Source organism: Penicillium chrysogenum, assembly GCF_028827035.1.
Source record: "Penicillium chrysogenum strain IBT 35668 chromosome Unknown utg000002l_segment0_segment0, whole genome shotgun sequence".
NCBI classification, from domain to species: Eukaryota; Fungi; Ascomycota; class Eurotiomycetes; order Eurotiales; family Aspergillaceae; genus Penicillium; species Penicillium chrysogenum.
Genome location: NW_026622750.1, coordinates 5,399,847 through 5,418,423, shown reverse-complemented (window position 1 = coordinate 5,418,423; position 18,577 = coordinate 5,399,847). Strand labels below are relative to the sequence as shown.

The window sequence follows — 18,577 nt, the reverse complement described above, 5'->3', positions numbered from 1 at the left end:
ATTACAAAGTGCCTCTATCTGCGCATGCCTTTCATCTTCGGTGCTTCCCGCTTTCGCGATGATTTATTTGGTCCTGCAGCTCTATGACCCCAATGCGACAAGCGCGCCTTAAGATCGCGAATTTTCGATGCCTCCGATATCCTCTCAGCGTCGAGCCGTGACCGAAGAGATCTCATCTCTTTCAGACGATGGTAGGCCATAATCAATTACTCATTAAATCCAACGGAGCCTGACCTCTATAGATGTCGGCTTTCTCTACCAGGTTATCGCTGCTGCTGAGACAAAACCCGAAGCGGATCGCCTCCCATTCCGGGCGCTCTTCGAAGCATACGACGAAGTTATTGGCGAACATGGCGTCAATGCGGACCCAGGTCATGCATGCCTGCGCTTCCTGTTCAAGATGGGAAGCAAAGGTGTGCGGGGCGAGACTCTCTTCGACAAGTTCGAGAACGCGCTCCAACAGTTGGGTATCGTGATCGAAATCGGCGAGGATGGCTCTACGAACCTTAATGAAACACATGACTATGATCAATATACAGCGGATGTTACCCACAGCCGGACCGTTGACCATGACCATTCTCCGATTACGAATGGAGTGGCACCGACACCCAAACGGCGCGCATCGTTCAACACTACGTACGACATTGGCGAGGATCCTACACAGAGAAGTGTAATCAATCGCCCTAGCTCTCGATCGTCAATGTCGCGACTTGAAATTGGAAAGCCCGAGTTCTCGAAACCAAAAATGTCACCTACATCCAGACATGATTCCGGACCTGCCAAATCCCCGGATCGAACCCAATTAATCAGCCAGTTCTTGGATGTCGGTCGGCGGTTGCTTAGCAGATTTGACGGGACAGAAAGCAAGCACGGAGTCACGGAAACACCTCCCTTGACTAATGGAGTGGTTGCTCGGTCGGCGGTTGCTCGTGATCGTTCGAAGAGAATGGCCGAAGCCTCACGTCCCCGTCGTTCACCCTCGTACGATTTTTCAGACACTTCTGAGTCCGAAGATGTGCAATCTATCATGTCGCGGAGCCCAGAACACGATTCTTTCGACAAGGAAGAGGCGCCACCAGAGTTCATTTATCGCCCTCAACTTTCGGATTTACTTCGGGATGCATCTACCTTTAACATGTACAGACAGCGATCGATCTGCCGTCGAATCTTGACACAATGGCTGAAAAAGGCCTTCCAAGCCCGACAGACTCGCCAAAATAGGGAAACACTTGCTGTCAATTACGACCGAGGCCTTCTTCTCCGTCAAGCCTTTGATCCATGGCGGGGAGTAATTCAAGAGAAACGTCACTCGGCCCGAACAGATCGATTCTTCAAGCATCTTGAGACGCGTGCCAGTCGGGCACGGGATTTATACCTAATGACGAAGGCGTTCAGTCACTGGGCCCAACTTACGTCGGAAGAAGTAGCTCGCACCTCTGCTGCTCGGAGACATGTGCTTGGCGTCAAATATTTCAACGCCTGGCGCGAGATCACTGCCGTCAATGAATTGAAGGCCCAGCGTTTTGCGCTACGGAGGCCTTTCAATACGTGGCGGAAGAAGATCCAAGATTTAAAGACAGCAGAGTCACAAGCAGTCAGTATACGCAACACAAAGATTCAAAAAGCATCGTTTTGGGACTGGTGGTGGTGCTTTTGCGACCGGCGTGTTCTTGAGGTTTCTGATTATCGACTCAAGAGACGGTCACTTCTTTCCTGGCTTCGGAACCTGCGAACCAACCGAGAGCGCGACCAAGAAATAGACTTGCATAACAAACGGGCATCTTTGAAGTCAGCACTTCAGATATGGTCTCATCATTCGAGAACCATAGCACTTGCAGATCAGGAAGTCCAGGCTTCTCGGCGCCAACATGACCTCAGAGAAACTTTTGATGAATGGAGAATTCAGTCTCGGCTGGCCCCGGCTGCTTCTCAGGTCTCTGGAATGGTCGATACTAGGATCCTACGAAATGCCCTTTCACATTGGTTTGGGAAGATCGATATGGTCAGACAGGCAGAGGAGGTAGATCGCTATCGAATCCAACACAATGCGTGGATCACCTGGAATGATACGCTTCGCTGCTTGGCTCTACGTGCTCGAATTGACGAGCGGATCAAAATGGAGGCACTGTACAAGTGGGTCCTAATGGAAAGATTTGAGCTGATGCGAAGGATACGCGAGCGACGCATCAAGCGAGAAGTATTTTCTCGATTTGTGACAAACACTCGGGACACTTACACCCGTTTACTGTTTCATGCTGAAGCCCATGAGGCTCGTCGGACCGAAAATTTGGTTCGATCTAAATTTGCCATTTGGCGTGATCAAGTGCAACTTCAGCGCGAGCGGGAGTATGTAGCATCTGAGTTCTATGCTCCACGGCTAGCAGCTGAGTCTCTTACGATCTGGCGATCCAAGCACAATCAAGTGATGAAGATGGAAGGGTGGGCTCGAGATGCTCGATTCTATTTCTTGATGAAGAAGTCCATGAAACAATGGCATCAGGCCAAAGTGGACTCTGGCAAACGACGGCGGCAAGAATCGTATGCTAAAGTCCGGCGACATATCAAGATCAACCTCGCGTCTAAGGCGTTGGCTGCCTGGTCGTCAAAAACTCGAACCATCATGGAGATGGAAAAGCAAGCTGGTGATGTTGACCGCGAAAAATTGCTTGCCGACGCGTCCGAGATATTCGTCCAATGGCACGACAAAACGACCAAGAGGATCCAGGATTGCCAGGATGCCGACGATTCCTATTTCCGACAACTAGCGTTTGACCAGATGATGCAAATGTCTGAAACTTTCATCATTCGACGCGAGATGGAAGACCAAGCAGACAATGTATACAGATTGCATGTTCTACGACTGGCGGCAGCTTCTCTTCGCAAGCTCAGCCTTCGTATCTTCCAGATGGGCAGTAGCACCGAAACCGCCGAAGCCATGCGAGAAAGAAACCTGAGGAAGCACTCGAGGACCATGTTCCGCGACTGGGTGGATAAGGCCCGAATGAAGCTGGAAGCTCGAGATTCTGCCGGTCCATCTTTCACGCCTGCACGAATGTCAACCTTTGGAAATGGCGATGGCGCTGGGTCAGTGATGTTCGATCCCTGGTATCAAGAGCCGGCAGAAACACCTTTCAAAATAAGTGACCTCACGGCAACATCTCAGGCGAGCTCCCATGATCCGATTTCTGCGAGCCCCCTGGTAACCCCCAATTTCACGACCTCTCCCTCTAAACGAGCCGCCCGTGCACGAGCCCTCGCCCAAATGTCCACCACCCCCGCCACACCCTTACGCACACCTTTCGCAAGTCGACTACTTCGAGCTGGGACCACGACCGCTTTATCCACCTCCTCCAAACGGCCACGGACTGGTCGGCGAAGCTCAGTGGGAAATAGCGTCCGGTTTGTGGATGAAGAACCCCCCGAGTCTCCGACGGACGGTCGCAGGTCAGCGAATCGACGACCTTGACGTTCTTGTTTGGTATATGACCTCTTTGCAGCCGCTTTAACCTCATGTACATCAGCGATGGTTGTAATTTTTCTCTCATGTCCTGTCGATAGGTGCGATCATGTCTCATTCAATGCATCATCCGGCGCAGCATATAGCGGGTTCAAGGGTTTCTGGGTCTTGGGTATACTCTTTTGTACTTTTGCCATGACTGAATGTGATACTCAAATTATGAAGTGAGATTTTCCAGGAAACCTGTAGGGAAAGGTATGTTCGTTCGATGAGGTAGTTATGTAACCGTCTACTAACTATAGCGTCTGGTCTATCCCGAAGTCAGATATACCTACCTAGGTAGGTAAATGCTTATCGTGGAGCTCTGTAGCTATGCCCCAAATCACTTAGAGCTCTTGGAATACAGATTTATCATCGTAGGAAACCGTAAGAAATAACAAATCTAGATTCACATGTTTATATCCATACCTAGCTGCTTTGTGTTCAAGTCGAGGGTCATGGGTCACGTCTGGCCACCGAGTGGAGAGCGGCAGCGTAATCGACCAGCTCTCTTCCGCCTTGTCCCCCTGCGTGCATTCAGACAACTCCCCAAACACCCATCTCCTACTTTCCGTTTCCCTTGTGACTCTGGTTACTCCCAGACATAATAGTATTTGATCTGGCAATGTTGTAACGTGTTTTCAAGCGCAACGAGTGTCCGACTCCAGAACCAACCGCCTCTATGCGAGCGGTACTGCCGGGGAGACCCCCAGCGAAGCTCCAGTCGTTCAGCACGGCGCTGTGGGATGGTCTTCGTGTTGTTGTAAGTACTCTCAAATGTTGCCGGGTTTATGATCCAGCTCTGCGGCTCATTTAAAGCCCCCTGTTGCTGACCCTTACCCCCGCGCGTTCCCCAATAGGCATACATATCCGGCCACGCGCTGGTTATCCTCGGCGGTCCGCAAACGCTCCTCCAAACGATTTACGTCGACGATACAGATGCCCTTGAGGCCGTAGCATTTCACGAGACGTCCGGCAAGATTGCAGTTTGTGGTGGCCCTGATGTATTCGTGTACCAGCCATACGGCATCCAGGGCGAAACTCTCAAGGTGCGCATACAACCCCACACTACTCGGAGCTTGGTCCAGCAAGATGTTCCCATAATAGTAATAACAATGGATGTTGATACCTGGCTTTGTTTAGTGGTCGCTCCTTTATACATTCCGCGCCCCCGATGATGACGAACCGATCTATACACTATCGTGGGGTTCCTCGAACGAGCTCCTGGTGGGCAACTCCCGCCTTGCCCTTTGGTTTATGAACGACGAACCGCGCCTCGTATGGAAAAGAAAGCTTGCGACACCCGTGAAGTTCGCGCAATTTTCTCCCGATTCATCCTTGATTGTTACGGTAGGGTATTACGACCGCTTGGTCAAGGTATGGAGACGACTTGCCTTCGGCGCAGACGAGGTTCGGTTCGAGAACTCGTATCTGCCTCATCCGAATGTCGTCACCGGGATACACTGGCGTTTACCTCGGCACCCCGAGCAATCTATGGACAATGTTTTGTACACATTTTGTGCCGACAATAAGATTCGAGTGTGGGCAGTGACGGACATCCATGCGCTTTCTGCCCTACAGTTCTGGGCAGAGATTGACATGGATGAGTCGGTACAACCTAGGCACACGTCGGATGAGGACCAAGGACCGCAACGTCGATATGGGTTTATTTTGGATGGCCGTGACTTCTGTGTTGCGACTGAGCGTGCTATTCAGAGGACCACAGGAAACAAGGAGAATCATGCGTTAGAACATATCATCGAGGTTGCGAGCAAGGCCCCAGAGATCTGCGTTGTCATTGATGGTCAGGGCCATATGTCTGCTTGGGCTTTGGAAGATATTGGTTCTAAAGCAAAGACCAAATTGAGCGTCTTCAATATCCTCCATGTCGAAGGCTTGGACTTGGGATTTGCATTGGATCAGTCACCACAAGAAGACTATGCTCAAATTCGTGCATTCCAGAGTGCAACATCGGATGACAAGCTCAGCGTTCTGGTTCATCACTTCGACGGTCGGATCGAGTGGTATGATTCCCATGTGGATGTCCTGTTTGATCCTGCGCCCCGCACGAAGCGAATCACTCAGAGAGCTTCTTGGTCTGGTCATACTGCTCCCGTGAAAAAGATTGTCCGGAATGCTATTGGAGATATACTGGTTTCACGTACCAATGAAAACAAAGCCACTGTATGGACACAGCGGCGTCGGGACGGAGGGACGATCTTAGCACACAAGAGTGTCCTCCTCTCAGATGAGCATATTCATCGAACATGTGTGCTGGAGAACAGGGATCTTCTCGTCAATCTCCACCACAATGGTGTCTCCCTATGGGACTTCAGCTCAAACCACGCTAAGAAAGTGGCTTCTTTGCAATTCGCACTGCCCGGCAAGCCACTATGTGTGCTGCCAATTCCCAGCACCCAAGCGACCCCAGGCGTTTCCTATGTAGCAACTATATGGGCAAACATGCACGGAATTGCCTGGGAAATACGAGGGCCAAGTCGGGAAGGCCATCAAGGGATGTTTGTAAATGACGATGCCTATGAATTACGAGAATTTTGCACCTTTGACATGGGGCTGAAGGAGGATATTGCATATATCCTTCCCGTGGATCCAGCAGGTCCCAAAACAAAAATATCCGGGTTCTTCGATTCGTTTTCCGCCGACATTGCTCTCTCCTACACTCACAGTGGGGTTCTGCGGACTTGGACAGCCACGGTTGACCCATTGAATTTGAAGGTCGATTGGCTACTTCAGTCAACTGTTGATACAGGCATCACCAACCCGTCTATGGCTAGTGGGAGCTCTATTCGCAAGGCAGCTCTGGTTGACGAGGACCGGACTCGCCTCACAATCTGGGATACCAACAATGCCCAGCTGGAGTTCGAGGAACATTTTGCTTCACATGACATTATCCGGGATTTGGACTGGACGTCAACACCAGACAAACAGTCCATCTTAGCTGTGGGATTCCCACACAAAGTTGTTCTCTTATCTCAGCTACGCTATGATTATCTAGATTCCCGACCCTCGTGGACACAAGTCCGGGAGATCTGGATCCGAGATCTCACGCCTCACCCTATAGGAGACTCTTGCTGGCTGAGTAACGGCCATTTGGTCATCGGGGCCGGCAACCAGCTGTTTGTCTATGGCAAGGATATTGATGTTGGGGACCGTCTAGTGTCTGAGCTTCGGATGCCGTCTCGAGGGCTGTCGTTTGTCGATCTTTTCGATGTTGTCAGCCGGCTGAATGGTCCGTTGCCTGTGTTCCATCCACAGTACTTGGCACAGTGCATTCTGGCTGGGAAGACTAGCTTGGTACACTCGATTCTCTTGAACCTACATCGCAAGCTGAAGTTCTACACGGAGGGCGATGAGCTAGATGGCTTCCTAGAGATGCCGGTAAAATATTTCTACGAGCAAGATGTAAGTGTGCCCTCCTCATTTCTCTTCCCAATACTAACAATAATTAGGGTTCCCAACAAGCGATCTCCAAGGAAATGCGCTCTTCCTACGTCGATTCCACTGATGAGGAATTGTTATCTGCCATAGATGAAAACGCAGCGGCCGCCCTCAATGAGAGCTTAGCACGGATCGCCTTGCCGCAGCTGTCTAGTCACGAGCAATTCCGCTTAGCAGATACCATTGAATGCGTTGCCATGGTTGAGAAGCACCGGCGCTCAATGGACGATAATGCAGCGCGCTATCTCTTATTTTTCCGACAGCATATGCTGCGTCGGACCCAAGGAGTCGCCAACAAAGACACTGTTTCATGGAGAGAGATTGTTTGGGCTTATCATAGCAGCAGCCAAGATATTCTCACAGACCTTGTCTCCCGGCAATTCAATGGGAAATTGACTTGGAAGGCTGCTCGTGAAAGCGGTCTCTTTATGTGGCTATCGGATTCCATAGCTGTGGTGCGTGTCTGTCATATCATCTCCTTGGTCACAAACTAACCGGTTGATTAGAAAGCACAACTCGAAATCCTCGCCCGATGTGAATACACCAAGACGGAAGAGAAAAACCCCATCGACTGTACTTTGTATTACCTCGCCCTCGGAAAGAAGAACGTCCTTCAGGGCCTCTGGCGTATTGCACACTGGAACCGCGAACAAGCGGCAACCCAACGTTTGTTGGCAAATGACTTCAAGGAAGCGCGATGGAGGACATCTGCTCTCAAGAATGCCTATGCATTGCTTGGGAAGCGACGATTTGGTAATTCGAACCTCGTATTGTCTATGACTGAGCACTGCCAGCTAACATCGAACAGAATATGCAGCATCTTTCTTCCTTCTGGCCGATCATCTGCGTGATGCTGCAAATGTCATCATAAACCAGATGGGTGATCTCCAGCTCGCGATCGCAATTACGCGAGCCTCAGAAGGGGACAACGGACCGGTTCTTCGCGAGATACTGGAAGAAAGGGTATTGCCCGAGGCCGCTTCTGAGGGCAATCGCTGGATGGCCTCCTGGGCTTTCTGGATGCTTGGACGACGGGATATGGCAGTGCGGGCACTGATTGTGAGTACTTTGCTTCTCTAGCCGCCAGAACCCAACTAATCTGATCTAGTCGCCTGTCGAGACCCTCCTGTCACCGACGACGACGCCAGCCACCCCGGGCAGCCCGGGCCGAGTAACCCTTCAGTCCAAGTCATATCTTTCCAACGATCCTGCCTTGGTAGTCTTATACCAGCAACTTCGCGAAAAGACACTCCAAACCCTCAAAGGCGCCTCCAAAGTGCGACCCAGAGAAGAATGGGAATTCGTTATCCGCAATGCCCGACTCTACGACCGTATGGGCTGCGATTTCCTCGCTCTGGATCTGGTACGCCACTGGGAGTTCCTGGGCGGACTGCCTACCCAGGATGCGTTGAAGCCTGATACCTCCTTGGAGATGGGTGAGAACGGAGTCGATTACCGGAAAATGCTGCGTCGGCGAAGCAGCCTTGTAGTTGCGGATATGCCGGTGCGCCGAGCAGATATCTTGCAGGAATCCGCCGTTTCTGAAATCACACCCGGGGAGACACTGAAGAAAGAAGAAGAACAGAAGCCGAAGCCGAAACCGAAGCCACCTACGATGTTTCACGAGCCGGATGCCAATTCGTTGCTGGACAGCTTTGGATTCTAGGTTAGGAGACTTGTTTGGGTTGACACTGGACTATTTCCGGGATATACATACATGCAGTTAATATCGAGTGGAAACCTGGGATCTGGGCACATATAATTTAGCGTCCTTTTATGTTCAAACAGTTAACTACATAGGTAATAGTTGATCCTCTGGGGTGTAGTTTATCACACCGATTCACGTGACCCGTGTCCATGAAAGGAACCTTGGAAGATCCAAGATCTTAGCTGAAGTTCACAACATACATATGCCAACTTTATACAATTTCCCTTTATTCTAATAATAGCTAGTTAGGTATTGGCTAGAGTGGCTTATTTGGTGCCACAACATATGTTTGTAAGAGCACCACTAATCGGTCTAACAGACATGTCATATTTATTATGATTCGACCTATCCAAGATTTCATATGGAGTACGGAGTACCTTGCACCTTACAACGCCTGTGTGCTCATCCTACCCCTTACACAATGATTTCATGACAAGGAGAATGTCACATACTCCGCAGAAGCGGTCAAGATGCATGGGGACGAATACAGTTTTGAAGATGCAGGAAAATTTTGCAGAAGATCCCGGCTGACAATTGTGCTGAACCCCATTGAGCTCACTGGTTGCACTACAGCCCGTAGCGCGCTTTAGCTACCCCAGTGGCCCCAGATGGCCCCAGATGGCTGCAGATGGCTGCAGATGGGCTCCAGATGGGGTGTCAGATGGCCTAAGGGATTGCCTATCCCAGTGCGATCGGCGGCACCAATCCGCGCTATTACATCGCCATCGCGCCGATCCTTCAGCTCGGCCACAACTGATGAACGATGGAGTCTTAGGCCGAGCGCGACATCCCTCTTGCACCAATGGCATAGGTCCACTCGATCTGCCGATCGGGAAACAATTCAGACTCGCATGCAGACTAAAACCCAGAGATGATGCTTTAAAGAGTCCCCCTGCCCACTGAGAGGTTGAGGCTCTTCCCCTCTCTCTGACTTTCGATATTTGTTTTTGTATACTAGTGATATCCCTCATCGTTCTTTTCTTTTTTTTTTCAGCAAGAATGCCTACCAAGATCCCAGGACCGCCCGGAATTCCCCTCTTGGGCAACGTTTTCGACATCAACCCCAACGAGACATGGAACTCGCTCAACAAGTTGGCCAAGCAATTTGGTATGACAGCAGCCCGTCTACGGACCACGGCAACACCCAGCCCTAACGAGCGATCACTAATTTTTTCAAGGCTCCATTTTCAAAATTAATGCTCTCGGCCATGAGATCGTCTTCATCGGCAGTGTCGCTTTGTTAGAAGAGATTTGCGACGAGACCCGATTCCGCAAGTGTGTTACAGGACCAGTGGTCGAAATCCGATATGCCGTGAACGACAGTCTGTTCACAGCATACGACTACGAGAAGAGCTGGGGTATCGCCCACCGGATCATGATGCCTCATCTTACACAATCTGCGACCGACAACCTCTTCGGCGACATGGCGGAGGTCATCCCTGACTTGACCAAAAAATGGAGTGCGGGAACCAAGACACGGACTCTGCTCACCAACGACCTGGACCGTCTCCTTCTTGCATCCTGCATGCAATGTTTCTTCAACCAGCGCGTGCACGTACTCGAAGGCGCCGAGCCACCTATGATCAGTGCCATGGCCGGCGCCACCATGGAGGCGATGAAGCGACCCACCCGCCCCAGGTTCCTAACCCGGCTTTTGTACCAGCGCCGATTCGAGAAAGACACGAAGACCATGCGCGATTTCGCTGCGCAGGTAATCAAGACCCGGAAGGAGCAGCCAGAGACTGACCGCAAGGATATCTTGCATGCGATGATAAACGGTGCCGACCCAGAGAGCGGCGAGAAGCTCTCCGAGTCGCAGATTATCGATGAGATCATCTCGATCTTCATCGGTGCTGCCACAGCACCCAACCTCATCTCCTACGCCCTGTACTACCTGATGGAGAACCCGAGCGAGATCAAAAAGGCCCAGGAGGAGATCGACCGCGTGGTCGGCGACGGCAAGATCGACTTGGAGCATCTGCAGAGCCTCAACTATGTCGAGGCCATCCTGCGCGAGTCGATCCGTCTTTGTGCTACCGCGCCCGGCTTCAACATCGAGCCCATTCCCTCCGACAACAAGAGCCCTGTCCTTCTTGCCGGTGGCGAGTACCAAATTGCTCACAACCAGCCCATGATCGCTGTCTTGAGCCAAGTCAACCGCGACCCGGCTGTCTTCGAGGACCCGGAGGCCTTCAAGCCCGAGCGTGTTCTCGGTGAGAAGTGGGATCAGCTCCCTGCTGCCGCGAAGAAGGGATTCGGTAACGGCAAGCGTGAGTGCATCGGCAAGCTCTGGGCTTGGCGGTGGTCGTTCTTTACTCTTGCCAGCATTATTAAGGAGACCACCTTTGAGCTGGCGGACCCTAACTACAAGCTTGAGTCGAACGGTGCATTCAGTATCAAGCCGCTTGAGTTCTACGGTCTTGTTAGCCAAAGGAAGTAATCTTGCAATTAATTTTTTGGATTGGGCCAACGGATATGAAGGCAAGATATACTCCCGGCGTTATTATGAATTGTCCTCAGAATGGAACGAGCTTAACTCTATTTTTGTTCTTATTTCTATCTTTAATTTGAATGGTTCCTGAAGATGGGCTCATTACGTGGCGACTACGTAGTAGGCGATTGCGTATGTTGACGCCACGCGGAGACCTGAAACTTCCCAAAGTAACAACCCAAGTAAAGATAGAACAATATAATAGTTTTATGATGGAAAAAAGAAGTTGTTTGAAAGAATGTGTTATATTGTATATATAAACTGAAAAAAAAGGGCCAGCCTAAAAGTCTCTATATTGACAAAGAAGCAGATACCATTCCAGCTGGGTATAGATCATCCTCCGAAACAGATTGATCCAAAAGTCTATCTTCAAAACCATATAAAATCAAATCTCAAAGAAAACAAATTTTATCCGCTGTAATCAATGGTAACAGCCAGACGAACAGGACCAGATCCCAAGTTAGCACCAATACCACCGATAGCAGTCTCAGCGGCGGTGTAAGCGTTATCGACCACAGCAGCGTCCTTGGTGACAGAGGAGCAAACAGAGCCAAGGGCATCACAAATCTTCATACCATCGATGGACATGCCAGCGTTCTGCGCAGCGATAACGGAGACGTCAAAGCCAGACCAGCCACTGTTGGTGGTGGAACCGAAGTCGAACTCGCCCCAGGTGGAAGCGTAGCCACCCATGCTATCAGTGGGGATAGTGGATCCGGCTCCCTTAGCGGCGGCAAAGCCACCATTCGTATCCTCGTCAAAGGCGACGTACTTGGTCTCGCCAGGGGCAAGAGTGAAAGTGTTACAGGCGTTGCCGTACCAGCCTGTCATCTTGCCATCCGGACCGTACTTGTTGAAGATGGCGATAGTCCAGGAATCGGTGGGCGAGCCAGAGAACTGCGCCACGTACTTGTAGTTGCTGGCGGACGAGGCATCAATAGAGATTATGTTGCTGCCGTAGGGATTGCCGACGTTGCCGGCGTATGTTTCGCCTGAGCCGGATGAGCTGGTGGAGCTGCCGAATCCAGCAGTAGAGTATGAGCCGCTGGAGGGTGTGGAGGTCCAGCTACCGCCGCTGGCGGACGAGGTTCCTGTGGCCTGGCGGCGCTCGAGGGTTGTGGGTCTGGCCAGGGTGCTGGTGGTGAGGGCTGCGAGCAGCATGAGAGACTTGGCGAATAGCATTTCGGTGGAGTGTGTTGGGTGTTGAGTCACAAAGGAAGGTAGAGATCGACGAAGATATGAAGGAGTGTTATATATGTCTTAGTTGGATTCAAAAGACAGTGTTGTAAATGAATGAACGGTGGTACCAAAAAGGAGTGTGGTTGTTTGAAGGAAGAGGACAGAGAGGAGGGACAAGAGTAGGTATATATACCCTCGAAATCGACAGAATCTTCTGCTTCCGCCACGCTTGCCTCGTAAGTCCAGAGCAAAAGATGAACCGAAAGTTCCGGGTACCTGGCTCGTTTCCAGCGAACCGCTGGGGGCGCGCACCTGGGCATACGTAAAACCGTTGAAAGGACTCGTATGCCATGGGTTCCACAAAGGTCGAGGCCGTGGGTATGACATGTAGTCCCCATTGGAGGTGGAATGGGGTCGGGTCCGGTCGATGGGTCAAACAGTATCTAGAATCCATACATAGGTATAGTCTGATTGGGTCCATTTGTGTACATTTAAGCCACCAGTACCTAAATCTAGAGCTTTAGATGGCCAAGGACATTTCTCATTGGTGAATCCATTGTCAATATCCATGGATACAGGACCCATAGGTCCATGGATGGACCCGGAGCAAGCTCGGAATAAAAGCAGGTAGGGGAGACACTTTCCAAGGTTACGTATACTCCGCGTTCTTAATTAGGAGATCCATCAATACCTAGGTACGTAGGAACCTACCTAGGTTGGTATTTCAGAATGCAGAGGAACAACCAGAGATGGGGACTGTCCAGAGTACACAAAGTAGGAATGCGACTGCAGAACGATCCATTCGCCAAGGAGGCCTGCGTGTAGGAACTAACAGGTTTGCAAATCGCATTGTCTGGGTCCAACTCCAAAAAGGATGCCCTATTGTGGGCCCAACAGGGATCGGATCGTTTTAGCCCAGGGCTGAAGGCAACGGAACTGTCAGGAACTCAGATCCGGCATTATTGTAACTGTGGCCGCTGCATTGCCAAGATGAATTGTCGAAATGCATTGTAGCGATATGGCCTTCAGTACTTCACTGCTTCATGTTAAGAGAATATTAAATCACCCCTGACAGGTCTGCAGTTGATTGTTGATGGAATTTTGAGGAGTTTGTGTGGCCCATGGACGCCAACGTTGTGGTCCAGGAGAAAAGTAACACGATTGGCTAAAAAATATTGGGGATTTGACCAATCATAATACAGTTTATGGTCTTGGCAGGGCATGGGTTAAATTGTGGCCAATCACCAGTAACCCCTTTCACAATCCATGGTTTACTGTTTTCCAAGGTTGTTCCTTGAATTTTCTTTGGACAGTGTCCAATCCTTTGGGAAAAAGCCCGCAATCCAGGCTTGGCTCCTGGTTCACATGCAAGCCATCCGCTAAATCCCTTAGAACTCCACCATCTTCCGGCGGCTTAGATTTCCCTGGGTGGACCGTTTGATTCTTTCTGTTATTCCGCAACGCTCCACTGAAGTGCCACGCCCAAGCGTTAAACTAAGAAGACGCGGATTTGGAGTAAATGATGACCCATTTGACGACTAAACCTTGGAAGAGAACTCGGGATCAACGTTGCAATCGCCTAAATGGAAACAAGCCAAATAACGCATCGTTCCACCACTTACACAGATGTGTGCGGAGCCTGGGGCGAAATTGGGTTATCCGCCCTATTCGCCGGACTTAGGTCCAATTGAAGTTTTTTTTTTTTTTTTTTTTCGCTGGGCTTAAAAGTTTGATTAAGCGTAACTGGAGGGATGAAAGAGATTCCGGTCAAGGATTTGATGTATTCATGGAATACTGTATCATGGTGGCTGGTGGGAAAGAAGAGTGCTAGAGGCCATTTTCGACATGCCGGCCCGAAAATAGAAGTTTGTCACACTTGAATTTTATTCCATCTCGTTCTAGCAGATTTTGTTCCGATGGGGTGCATCTGCAGCAAATATCTACGTCGTTCTCTAAGGACTTGGCAATGTCAGTTATCAGATACCATTGAATACAAACATTGGCACTATTAGTGTAAAAAATGCAGAACCAACGGCATTAAACAACTGTACTCCGTAACTAGCTTGTCCCGAAATTGAGTCCCTGGAAATTGTGAAGTCTCATGAACGCGGGGAAACAGGACTATAGTAGCTATATTTTCTACTAACTGGAGCCCTATTAGGATTGTAGATTCATGAAATTTGGTATTCTAGTTATCATTTAACCTTGGAAATCTTGTCCCTCTGAACTGATAGCCCCGGCGTCACTGTAAAATGAAAATAAGGTTAGACGCTACGCAGAACAAGACCTCTATCTGATGATCCTTGTGAGACTTGTGAGACTTGGCCAATATTGTGGGTTTCTGAGACAAAAGACAAGTCTAGGCTTGTAGATGGTCTGGAAGAGTCTACAACATAGAAGTTGGCTGGGCTCTGTCATTCTCAGTGAAAACTTAGATTTCTGAAGACGCTTTGTTACTTTCAAAAAAATGCAATACCTATTGCAATGACAATGGTGAGGTTTGGATACTGCGGCTTTCTCTTGTTCCTGGCGCCTCTAGCAATAACGATCACAAAGGTTTTCCCTCCAGAGTGATGATGCATTGCATCTGTTGGAGATCACGTGACTCCGCTTGCTCATTAGCTATAGCTCACCTGTAGATAGTTTCTTCCTTCTCCACGCAACTGTCACACCTTCCAGAGACATCTACATTTCTTGGTAGATCATCTCTATCACCATCTACTGAAAATATCTATTTATATATATACCCAACAGATCGCCCACGAAGATGAATTCGGGAAACTGGATCATCCCGCAGCAGGAGTAACAAGGAACCAATACCTCTCCCGATCAATCTATCGAATCTTCGGGTATACGGCTGCCGAGCCTGTCGTTGAGGTGAATCATACCTCTGTTCTTGCTTTATCCTCACTCTGCCCGATTCAAATGAAGAAAAAAAAGAGCTCAATGAAGACCTCGAACAGGCTATATGCCGTGCAGGCGCTGCACCAGTTTTGCAGAGCGAGCCAGAACCGCTTGTTCAAAATGAGCCAGAACGGGCTGAAAGCCCGGTTCATGGGATGACTGAGGAGCTCACGCAACAACAGGCAGAGAAGCCTTCTGCTACTCCCCCTCCACAACAGCACTATCTGGCTACACCTTCGCCGACACCGAGTGGTATACCTTTGCCGGAAAGTCCTCCGCAAAGCTCTCGTTTGGCCGAGCCCCCTCAGAGCGGCTCGCCGACCAACACTCCGCTGGTAGCGCTCCGCACGTCCCTACCACGCCGGAACAAAGACCCTTCGCTGTGATGATTGCAAAGAAGCCACAAAGTCATGAATCGCGTCCAATCCAGACGTTACCGCTGGTTTACGAGCAAAAGAAATCAGTCCGCTAGAAAGGATGCAGAGAGCATCAAACCCACTTGAAGAGATGCAAGCAAGTATCGGACAGAGTTGTTGGAGATGTCACGTGATTACCACGCGACACCCCATCCCCCAGGACTTCCCTCATGTATGTTAGATAGCTTCCCTCTCTCTTCTTCCTTTTCCCTCTCCAGAGTCCATTCATCATTTTCCTCTGTGCTTCATATTTCCCTGCATAGCTTCTTTCCGCCATCAAGAGTGAGGATGAAGCAAAAACAGAGGTATGATTTTGTTGGAAGTCACGTGACTTTCCTTGCTCCTGCACACTTAGCTAGCTCAGGTCCAGATAGTTTCTTCTCTTCTCCACGCATTTATCACATTTTCCAGAGATATCTACCATTCCTGTAGACCATCTCTATCAGATTTACCTCAACGACAGGCTCGGCAGCCGTTCTGCAGCCGTATACCCTAAAATTTGATAGATTGATCGGGACAAAGGTATTGGTTCCTTACTGATGAGACTCCTGCTGCGGGATGATCCAGTTTCCCGGATTCATCTTCGTGGGCGATCTGTTGAGGTCTTTGGGTAGAGCCGAATCTTCAAGAAGTGCTCTTGCTCTGGTAACGATTATCACGTGAGGACATTATCGTGGGTTGTTTCCACGTGATTTCCTAACGTTAAGGACCAATCATATTGTAGAAATGGCTGCAGGCCACTAGAATTTTATTCGCGAATCTCTAATGTCCATCTGATGATGATCCAACAGATCTGTAATAGTCGGAGCACTAGGTACAGAATTCCTCACTAAATTGCAAATTAATCCCATGTTTTAGCAAAAAGCCAAGTTCACCGGTGCTCCGGCACTGACGTCAAAAAGCGGCATAGATTCGGCACAACTCCGATAATTGAGAGATGCCATAGCTTTGACTGAAATTCCGCAGAAATTCCGGAGAAATTCTGTCTATCATCCCCAGAAAAAGAAAACAGGAGGGGTCTATCTCCACTTCTCCAATCCCCTGAGATAAACCCCCAATCTTTCCTCGAGGATTGTTCCACGTACTTGGAGTGCTGCATCAAAATGACTCCTCAACTTTCCTCAGTAGCTACGCTACTGCTCCTTGGGTCCTTCCTAGCACCAGTCAGCTCGAGCGAAATTCCTCCTCAAGCACAATTGATTGACCAAAGAGCCTTCAATGTCCTACCCGCGACTCAGCCCCCGGCTGAGTTCAATGCGAAGAGTGTATGTGATTCCTCGTTTGCGGTTTCCAGCGGCGTCTCTTACTGACATATGCATAGCCATTTGTCCCTCCAGGTTCGACAGGAGACAGTCTCTCCCAGAAGCCTTTCCATGTGTACGACAAGGAATTTCTGAAGATCATCGGAGAAACTCCAACTCTGACCCGGATCGCCCACTCCCCAAAGGACCCCCTATACCACGAGGCGGTCGTTTGGTAGGTACCCAGCACGCAAATCAAGTATAAGCCAAGAATAGCGAGAATCTGACTTTAGTTTCCAGGTCCAAGGGAACGGATGAGGTCTTTTTCGTCCAAAATGCAGGCGCTAAGAACGCCAGCACCGGTCTTGAGAAGTCGGCTATTATTCAGAAGATTTCTCTTGCGGAAGCAGCAGCTGTCTCCGACAAGTCAGATGCCGTGGGCCTTGTTAATGTAGCCGTCGTTGATTCATCGCCGCAGGTTATCAATCCCAATGGTAGGCAATCAGCTCTTTTTTAGGGGTCACGGACGACTGACTGTGCTCCAGGGGCCACTAATTACCGGGGACAGATCCTATATGCTGGTGAGGGTCAAGGTGACAATGTACCTCCTGCTTTGTGGGTTATGAACCCAAAGGAGCCATTCAACACCACAGGTCAGTACACACTAGCCCTTTGAATTTCGGGGGCTGACAAGATGGTCTACAGTTATCCTCAACAACTACTTCGGCCGACAGTTCAACTCCTTGAACGATGTAGCCATCCACCCGAAAAACAAAGATATCTACTTCACAGACACCATCTATGGCTATGTACAGGACTTCCGCCCTGCGCCCGGTCTGCAGGATCAAGTCTACCGGTTCAATCCCGTGACAGGTGCCGTGACAGTTGTCGCAGATGGGTTTGATCATCCCAATGGTAGGAGATCAATAATGTGTACAGTCTCAAAAAGGAAAGTGCGACTAACATTGCCACAGGCTTGACCTTCTCTCCGGATGGCAAGCACGCATATGTCGCCGATACCGGCATTGATAGCGGCTTCTTCGGCCTTAACTTTACCCGCCCTGCCTCTGTGTATGTGCTGTGTGCTGTCGTTTCTAATGTTCCCTTCGTCCCTTGAAGCTGATTATCGACTGCGTTTTATAGCTACCGATTTGATGTGAAAGACGATGGTACACTCGAGAACCGCAAGACCTTTGCCTTTGTTCACTCTGGTGCACCTGATGGTAAGTCAAACAAGCTGCACTTCATGGTTGAGGCTAATGTCTTAAAAGGGATCCACTGCGACTCAAAGGGTAATGTATACGCTGGCTGTGGTGATGGTGTCCATGTCTGGAACCGATCCGGCAAGCTCATCGGCAAGATCTATGTTCCATCTGGTACGGCGAATTTCAACTTCGCTGGGCAAGGTAAAATGGTAATCTGCGGCGAGACAGATCTTTACTATGCCACGCTAGCCGCGGATGGAAGTTATGTTGACAGCGAGATGTGAGAAGCAACAGGCCGATTTTTCGGTCTATAATTTTGGATCTGGTTGGCATAAACAATGTCAGGTAATATCGGAGGAGGATCCCCCTAGATGGGATGTTCCTGCGCAGACTGAGCCTTTTCTTTACTAGCTTGCTAGTCCTTTGTTAGCTCAGGCCTTTATAAAGAGCCCTGCTTTGCTAGTTTGAATACCAAGAG

The 18,577-nt window shown here is 49.8% G+C and overlaps 7 protein-coding genes across 7 annotated transcripts; 6 read left to right on the top strand and 1 right to left on the bottom strand.

The window, feature by feature from the left end:
• Positions 1 to 127: 127 nt before the first annotated feature.
• N7489_005264 (Sfi1 family protein) lies at positions 128 to 3,466 on the top strand (the record flags this gene model as incomplete). The annotated part of the gene is made up of 2 exons (XM_056711016.1): positions 128 to 191; positions 243 to 3,466. The coding sequence occupies 2 exons, from the start codon at positions 128 to 130 to the stop codon at positions 3,464 to 3,466; spliced, it is 3,288 nt and encodes a 1,095-aa protein (XP_056569437.1).
• A 712-nt stretch (positions 3,467 to 4,178) lies between these two features.
• On the top strand, positions 4,179 to 8,621 carry N7489_005263 (uncharacterized protein; the record flags this gene model as incomplete). Its single annotated transcript, XM_056711015.1, has 7 exons — positions 4,179 to 4,259; positions 4,357 to 4,545; positions 4,640 to 6,919; positions 6,967 to 7,410; positions 7,462 to 7,708; positions 7,764 to 8,014; positions 8,064 to 8,621. The coding sequence occupies 7 exons, from the start codon at positions 4,179 to 4,181 to the stop codon at positions 8,619 to 8,621; spliced, it is 4,050 nt and encodes a 1,349-aa protein (XP_056569436.1).
• Positions 8,622 to 9,662: 1,041 nt separating this feature from the next.
• On the top strand, positions 9,663 to 11,103 carry N7489_005262 (uncharacterized protein; the record flags this gene model as incomplete). The annotated part of the gene is made up of 2 exons (XM_056711014.1): positions 9,663 to 9,771; positions 9,842 to 11,103. The coding sequence occupies 2 exons, from the start codon at positions 9,663 to 9,665 to the stop codon at positions 11,101 to 11,103; spliced, it is 1,371 nt and encodes a 456-aa protein (XP_056569435.1).
• Positions 11,104 to 11,562: 459 nt separating this feature from the next.
• On the bottom strand, positions 11,563 to 12,336 carry N7489_005261 (putative allergen; the record flags this gene model as incomplete). Its single annotated transcript, XM_056711013.1, has 1 exon — positions 11,563 to 12,336. One exon carries the CDS (start codon positions 12,334 to 12,336, stop codon positions 11,563 to 11,565), a length of 774 nt encoding a protein of 257 aa, XP_056569434.1.
• A 1,580-nt stretch (positions 12,337 to 13,916) lies between these two features.
• N7489_005260 (uncharacterized protein) lies at positions 13,917 to 14,164 on the top strand (the record flags this gene model as incomplete). Its single annotated transcript, XM_056711012.1, has 2 exons — positions 13,917 to 14,014; positions 14,062 to 14,164. 2 exons carry the CDS (start codon positions 13,917 to 13,919, stop codon positions 14,162 to 14,164), a joined length of 201 nt encoding a protein of 66 aa, XP_056569433.1.
• A 1,228-nt stretch (positions 14,165 to 15,392) lies between these two features.
• On the top strand, positions 15,393 to 15,623 carry N7489_005259 (uncharacterized protein; the record flags this gene model as incomplete). Its single annotated transcript, XM_056711011.1, has 1 exon — positions 15,393 to 15,623. The coding sequence occupies one exon, from the start codon at positions 15,393 to 15,395 to the stop codon at positions 15,621 to 15,623; it is 231 nt and encodes a 76-aa protein (XP_056569432.1).
• Positions 15,624 to 16,756: 1,133 nt separating this feature from the next.
• Positions 16,757 to 18,383, top strand: N7489_005258 (uncharacterized protein; the record flags this gene model as incomplete). The annotated part of the gene is made up of 8 exons (XM_056711010.1): positions 16,757 to 16,918; positions 16,975 to 17,129; positions 17,195 to 17,388; positions 17,440 to 17,547; positions 17,600 to 17,809; positions 17,869 to 17,965; positions 18,038 to 18,117; positions 18,166 to 18,383. The coding sequence occupies 8 exons, from the start codon at positions 16,757 to 16,759 to the stop codon at positions 18,381 to 18,383; spliced, it is 1,224 nt and encodes a 407-aa protein (XP_056569431.1).
• Positions 18,384 to 18,577: the final 194 nt, after the last annotated feature.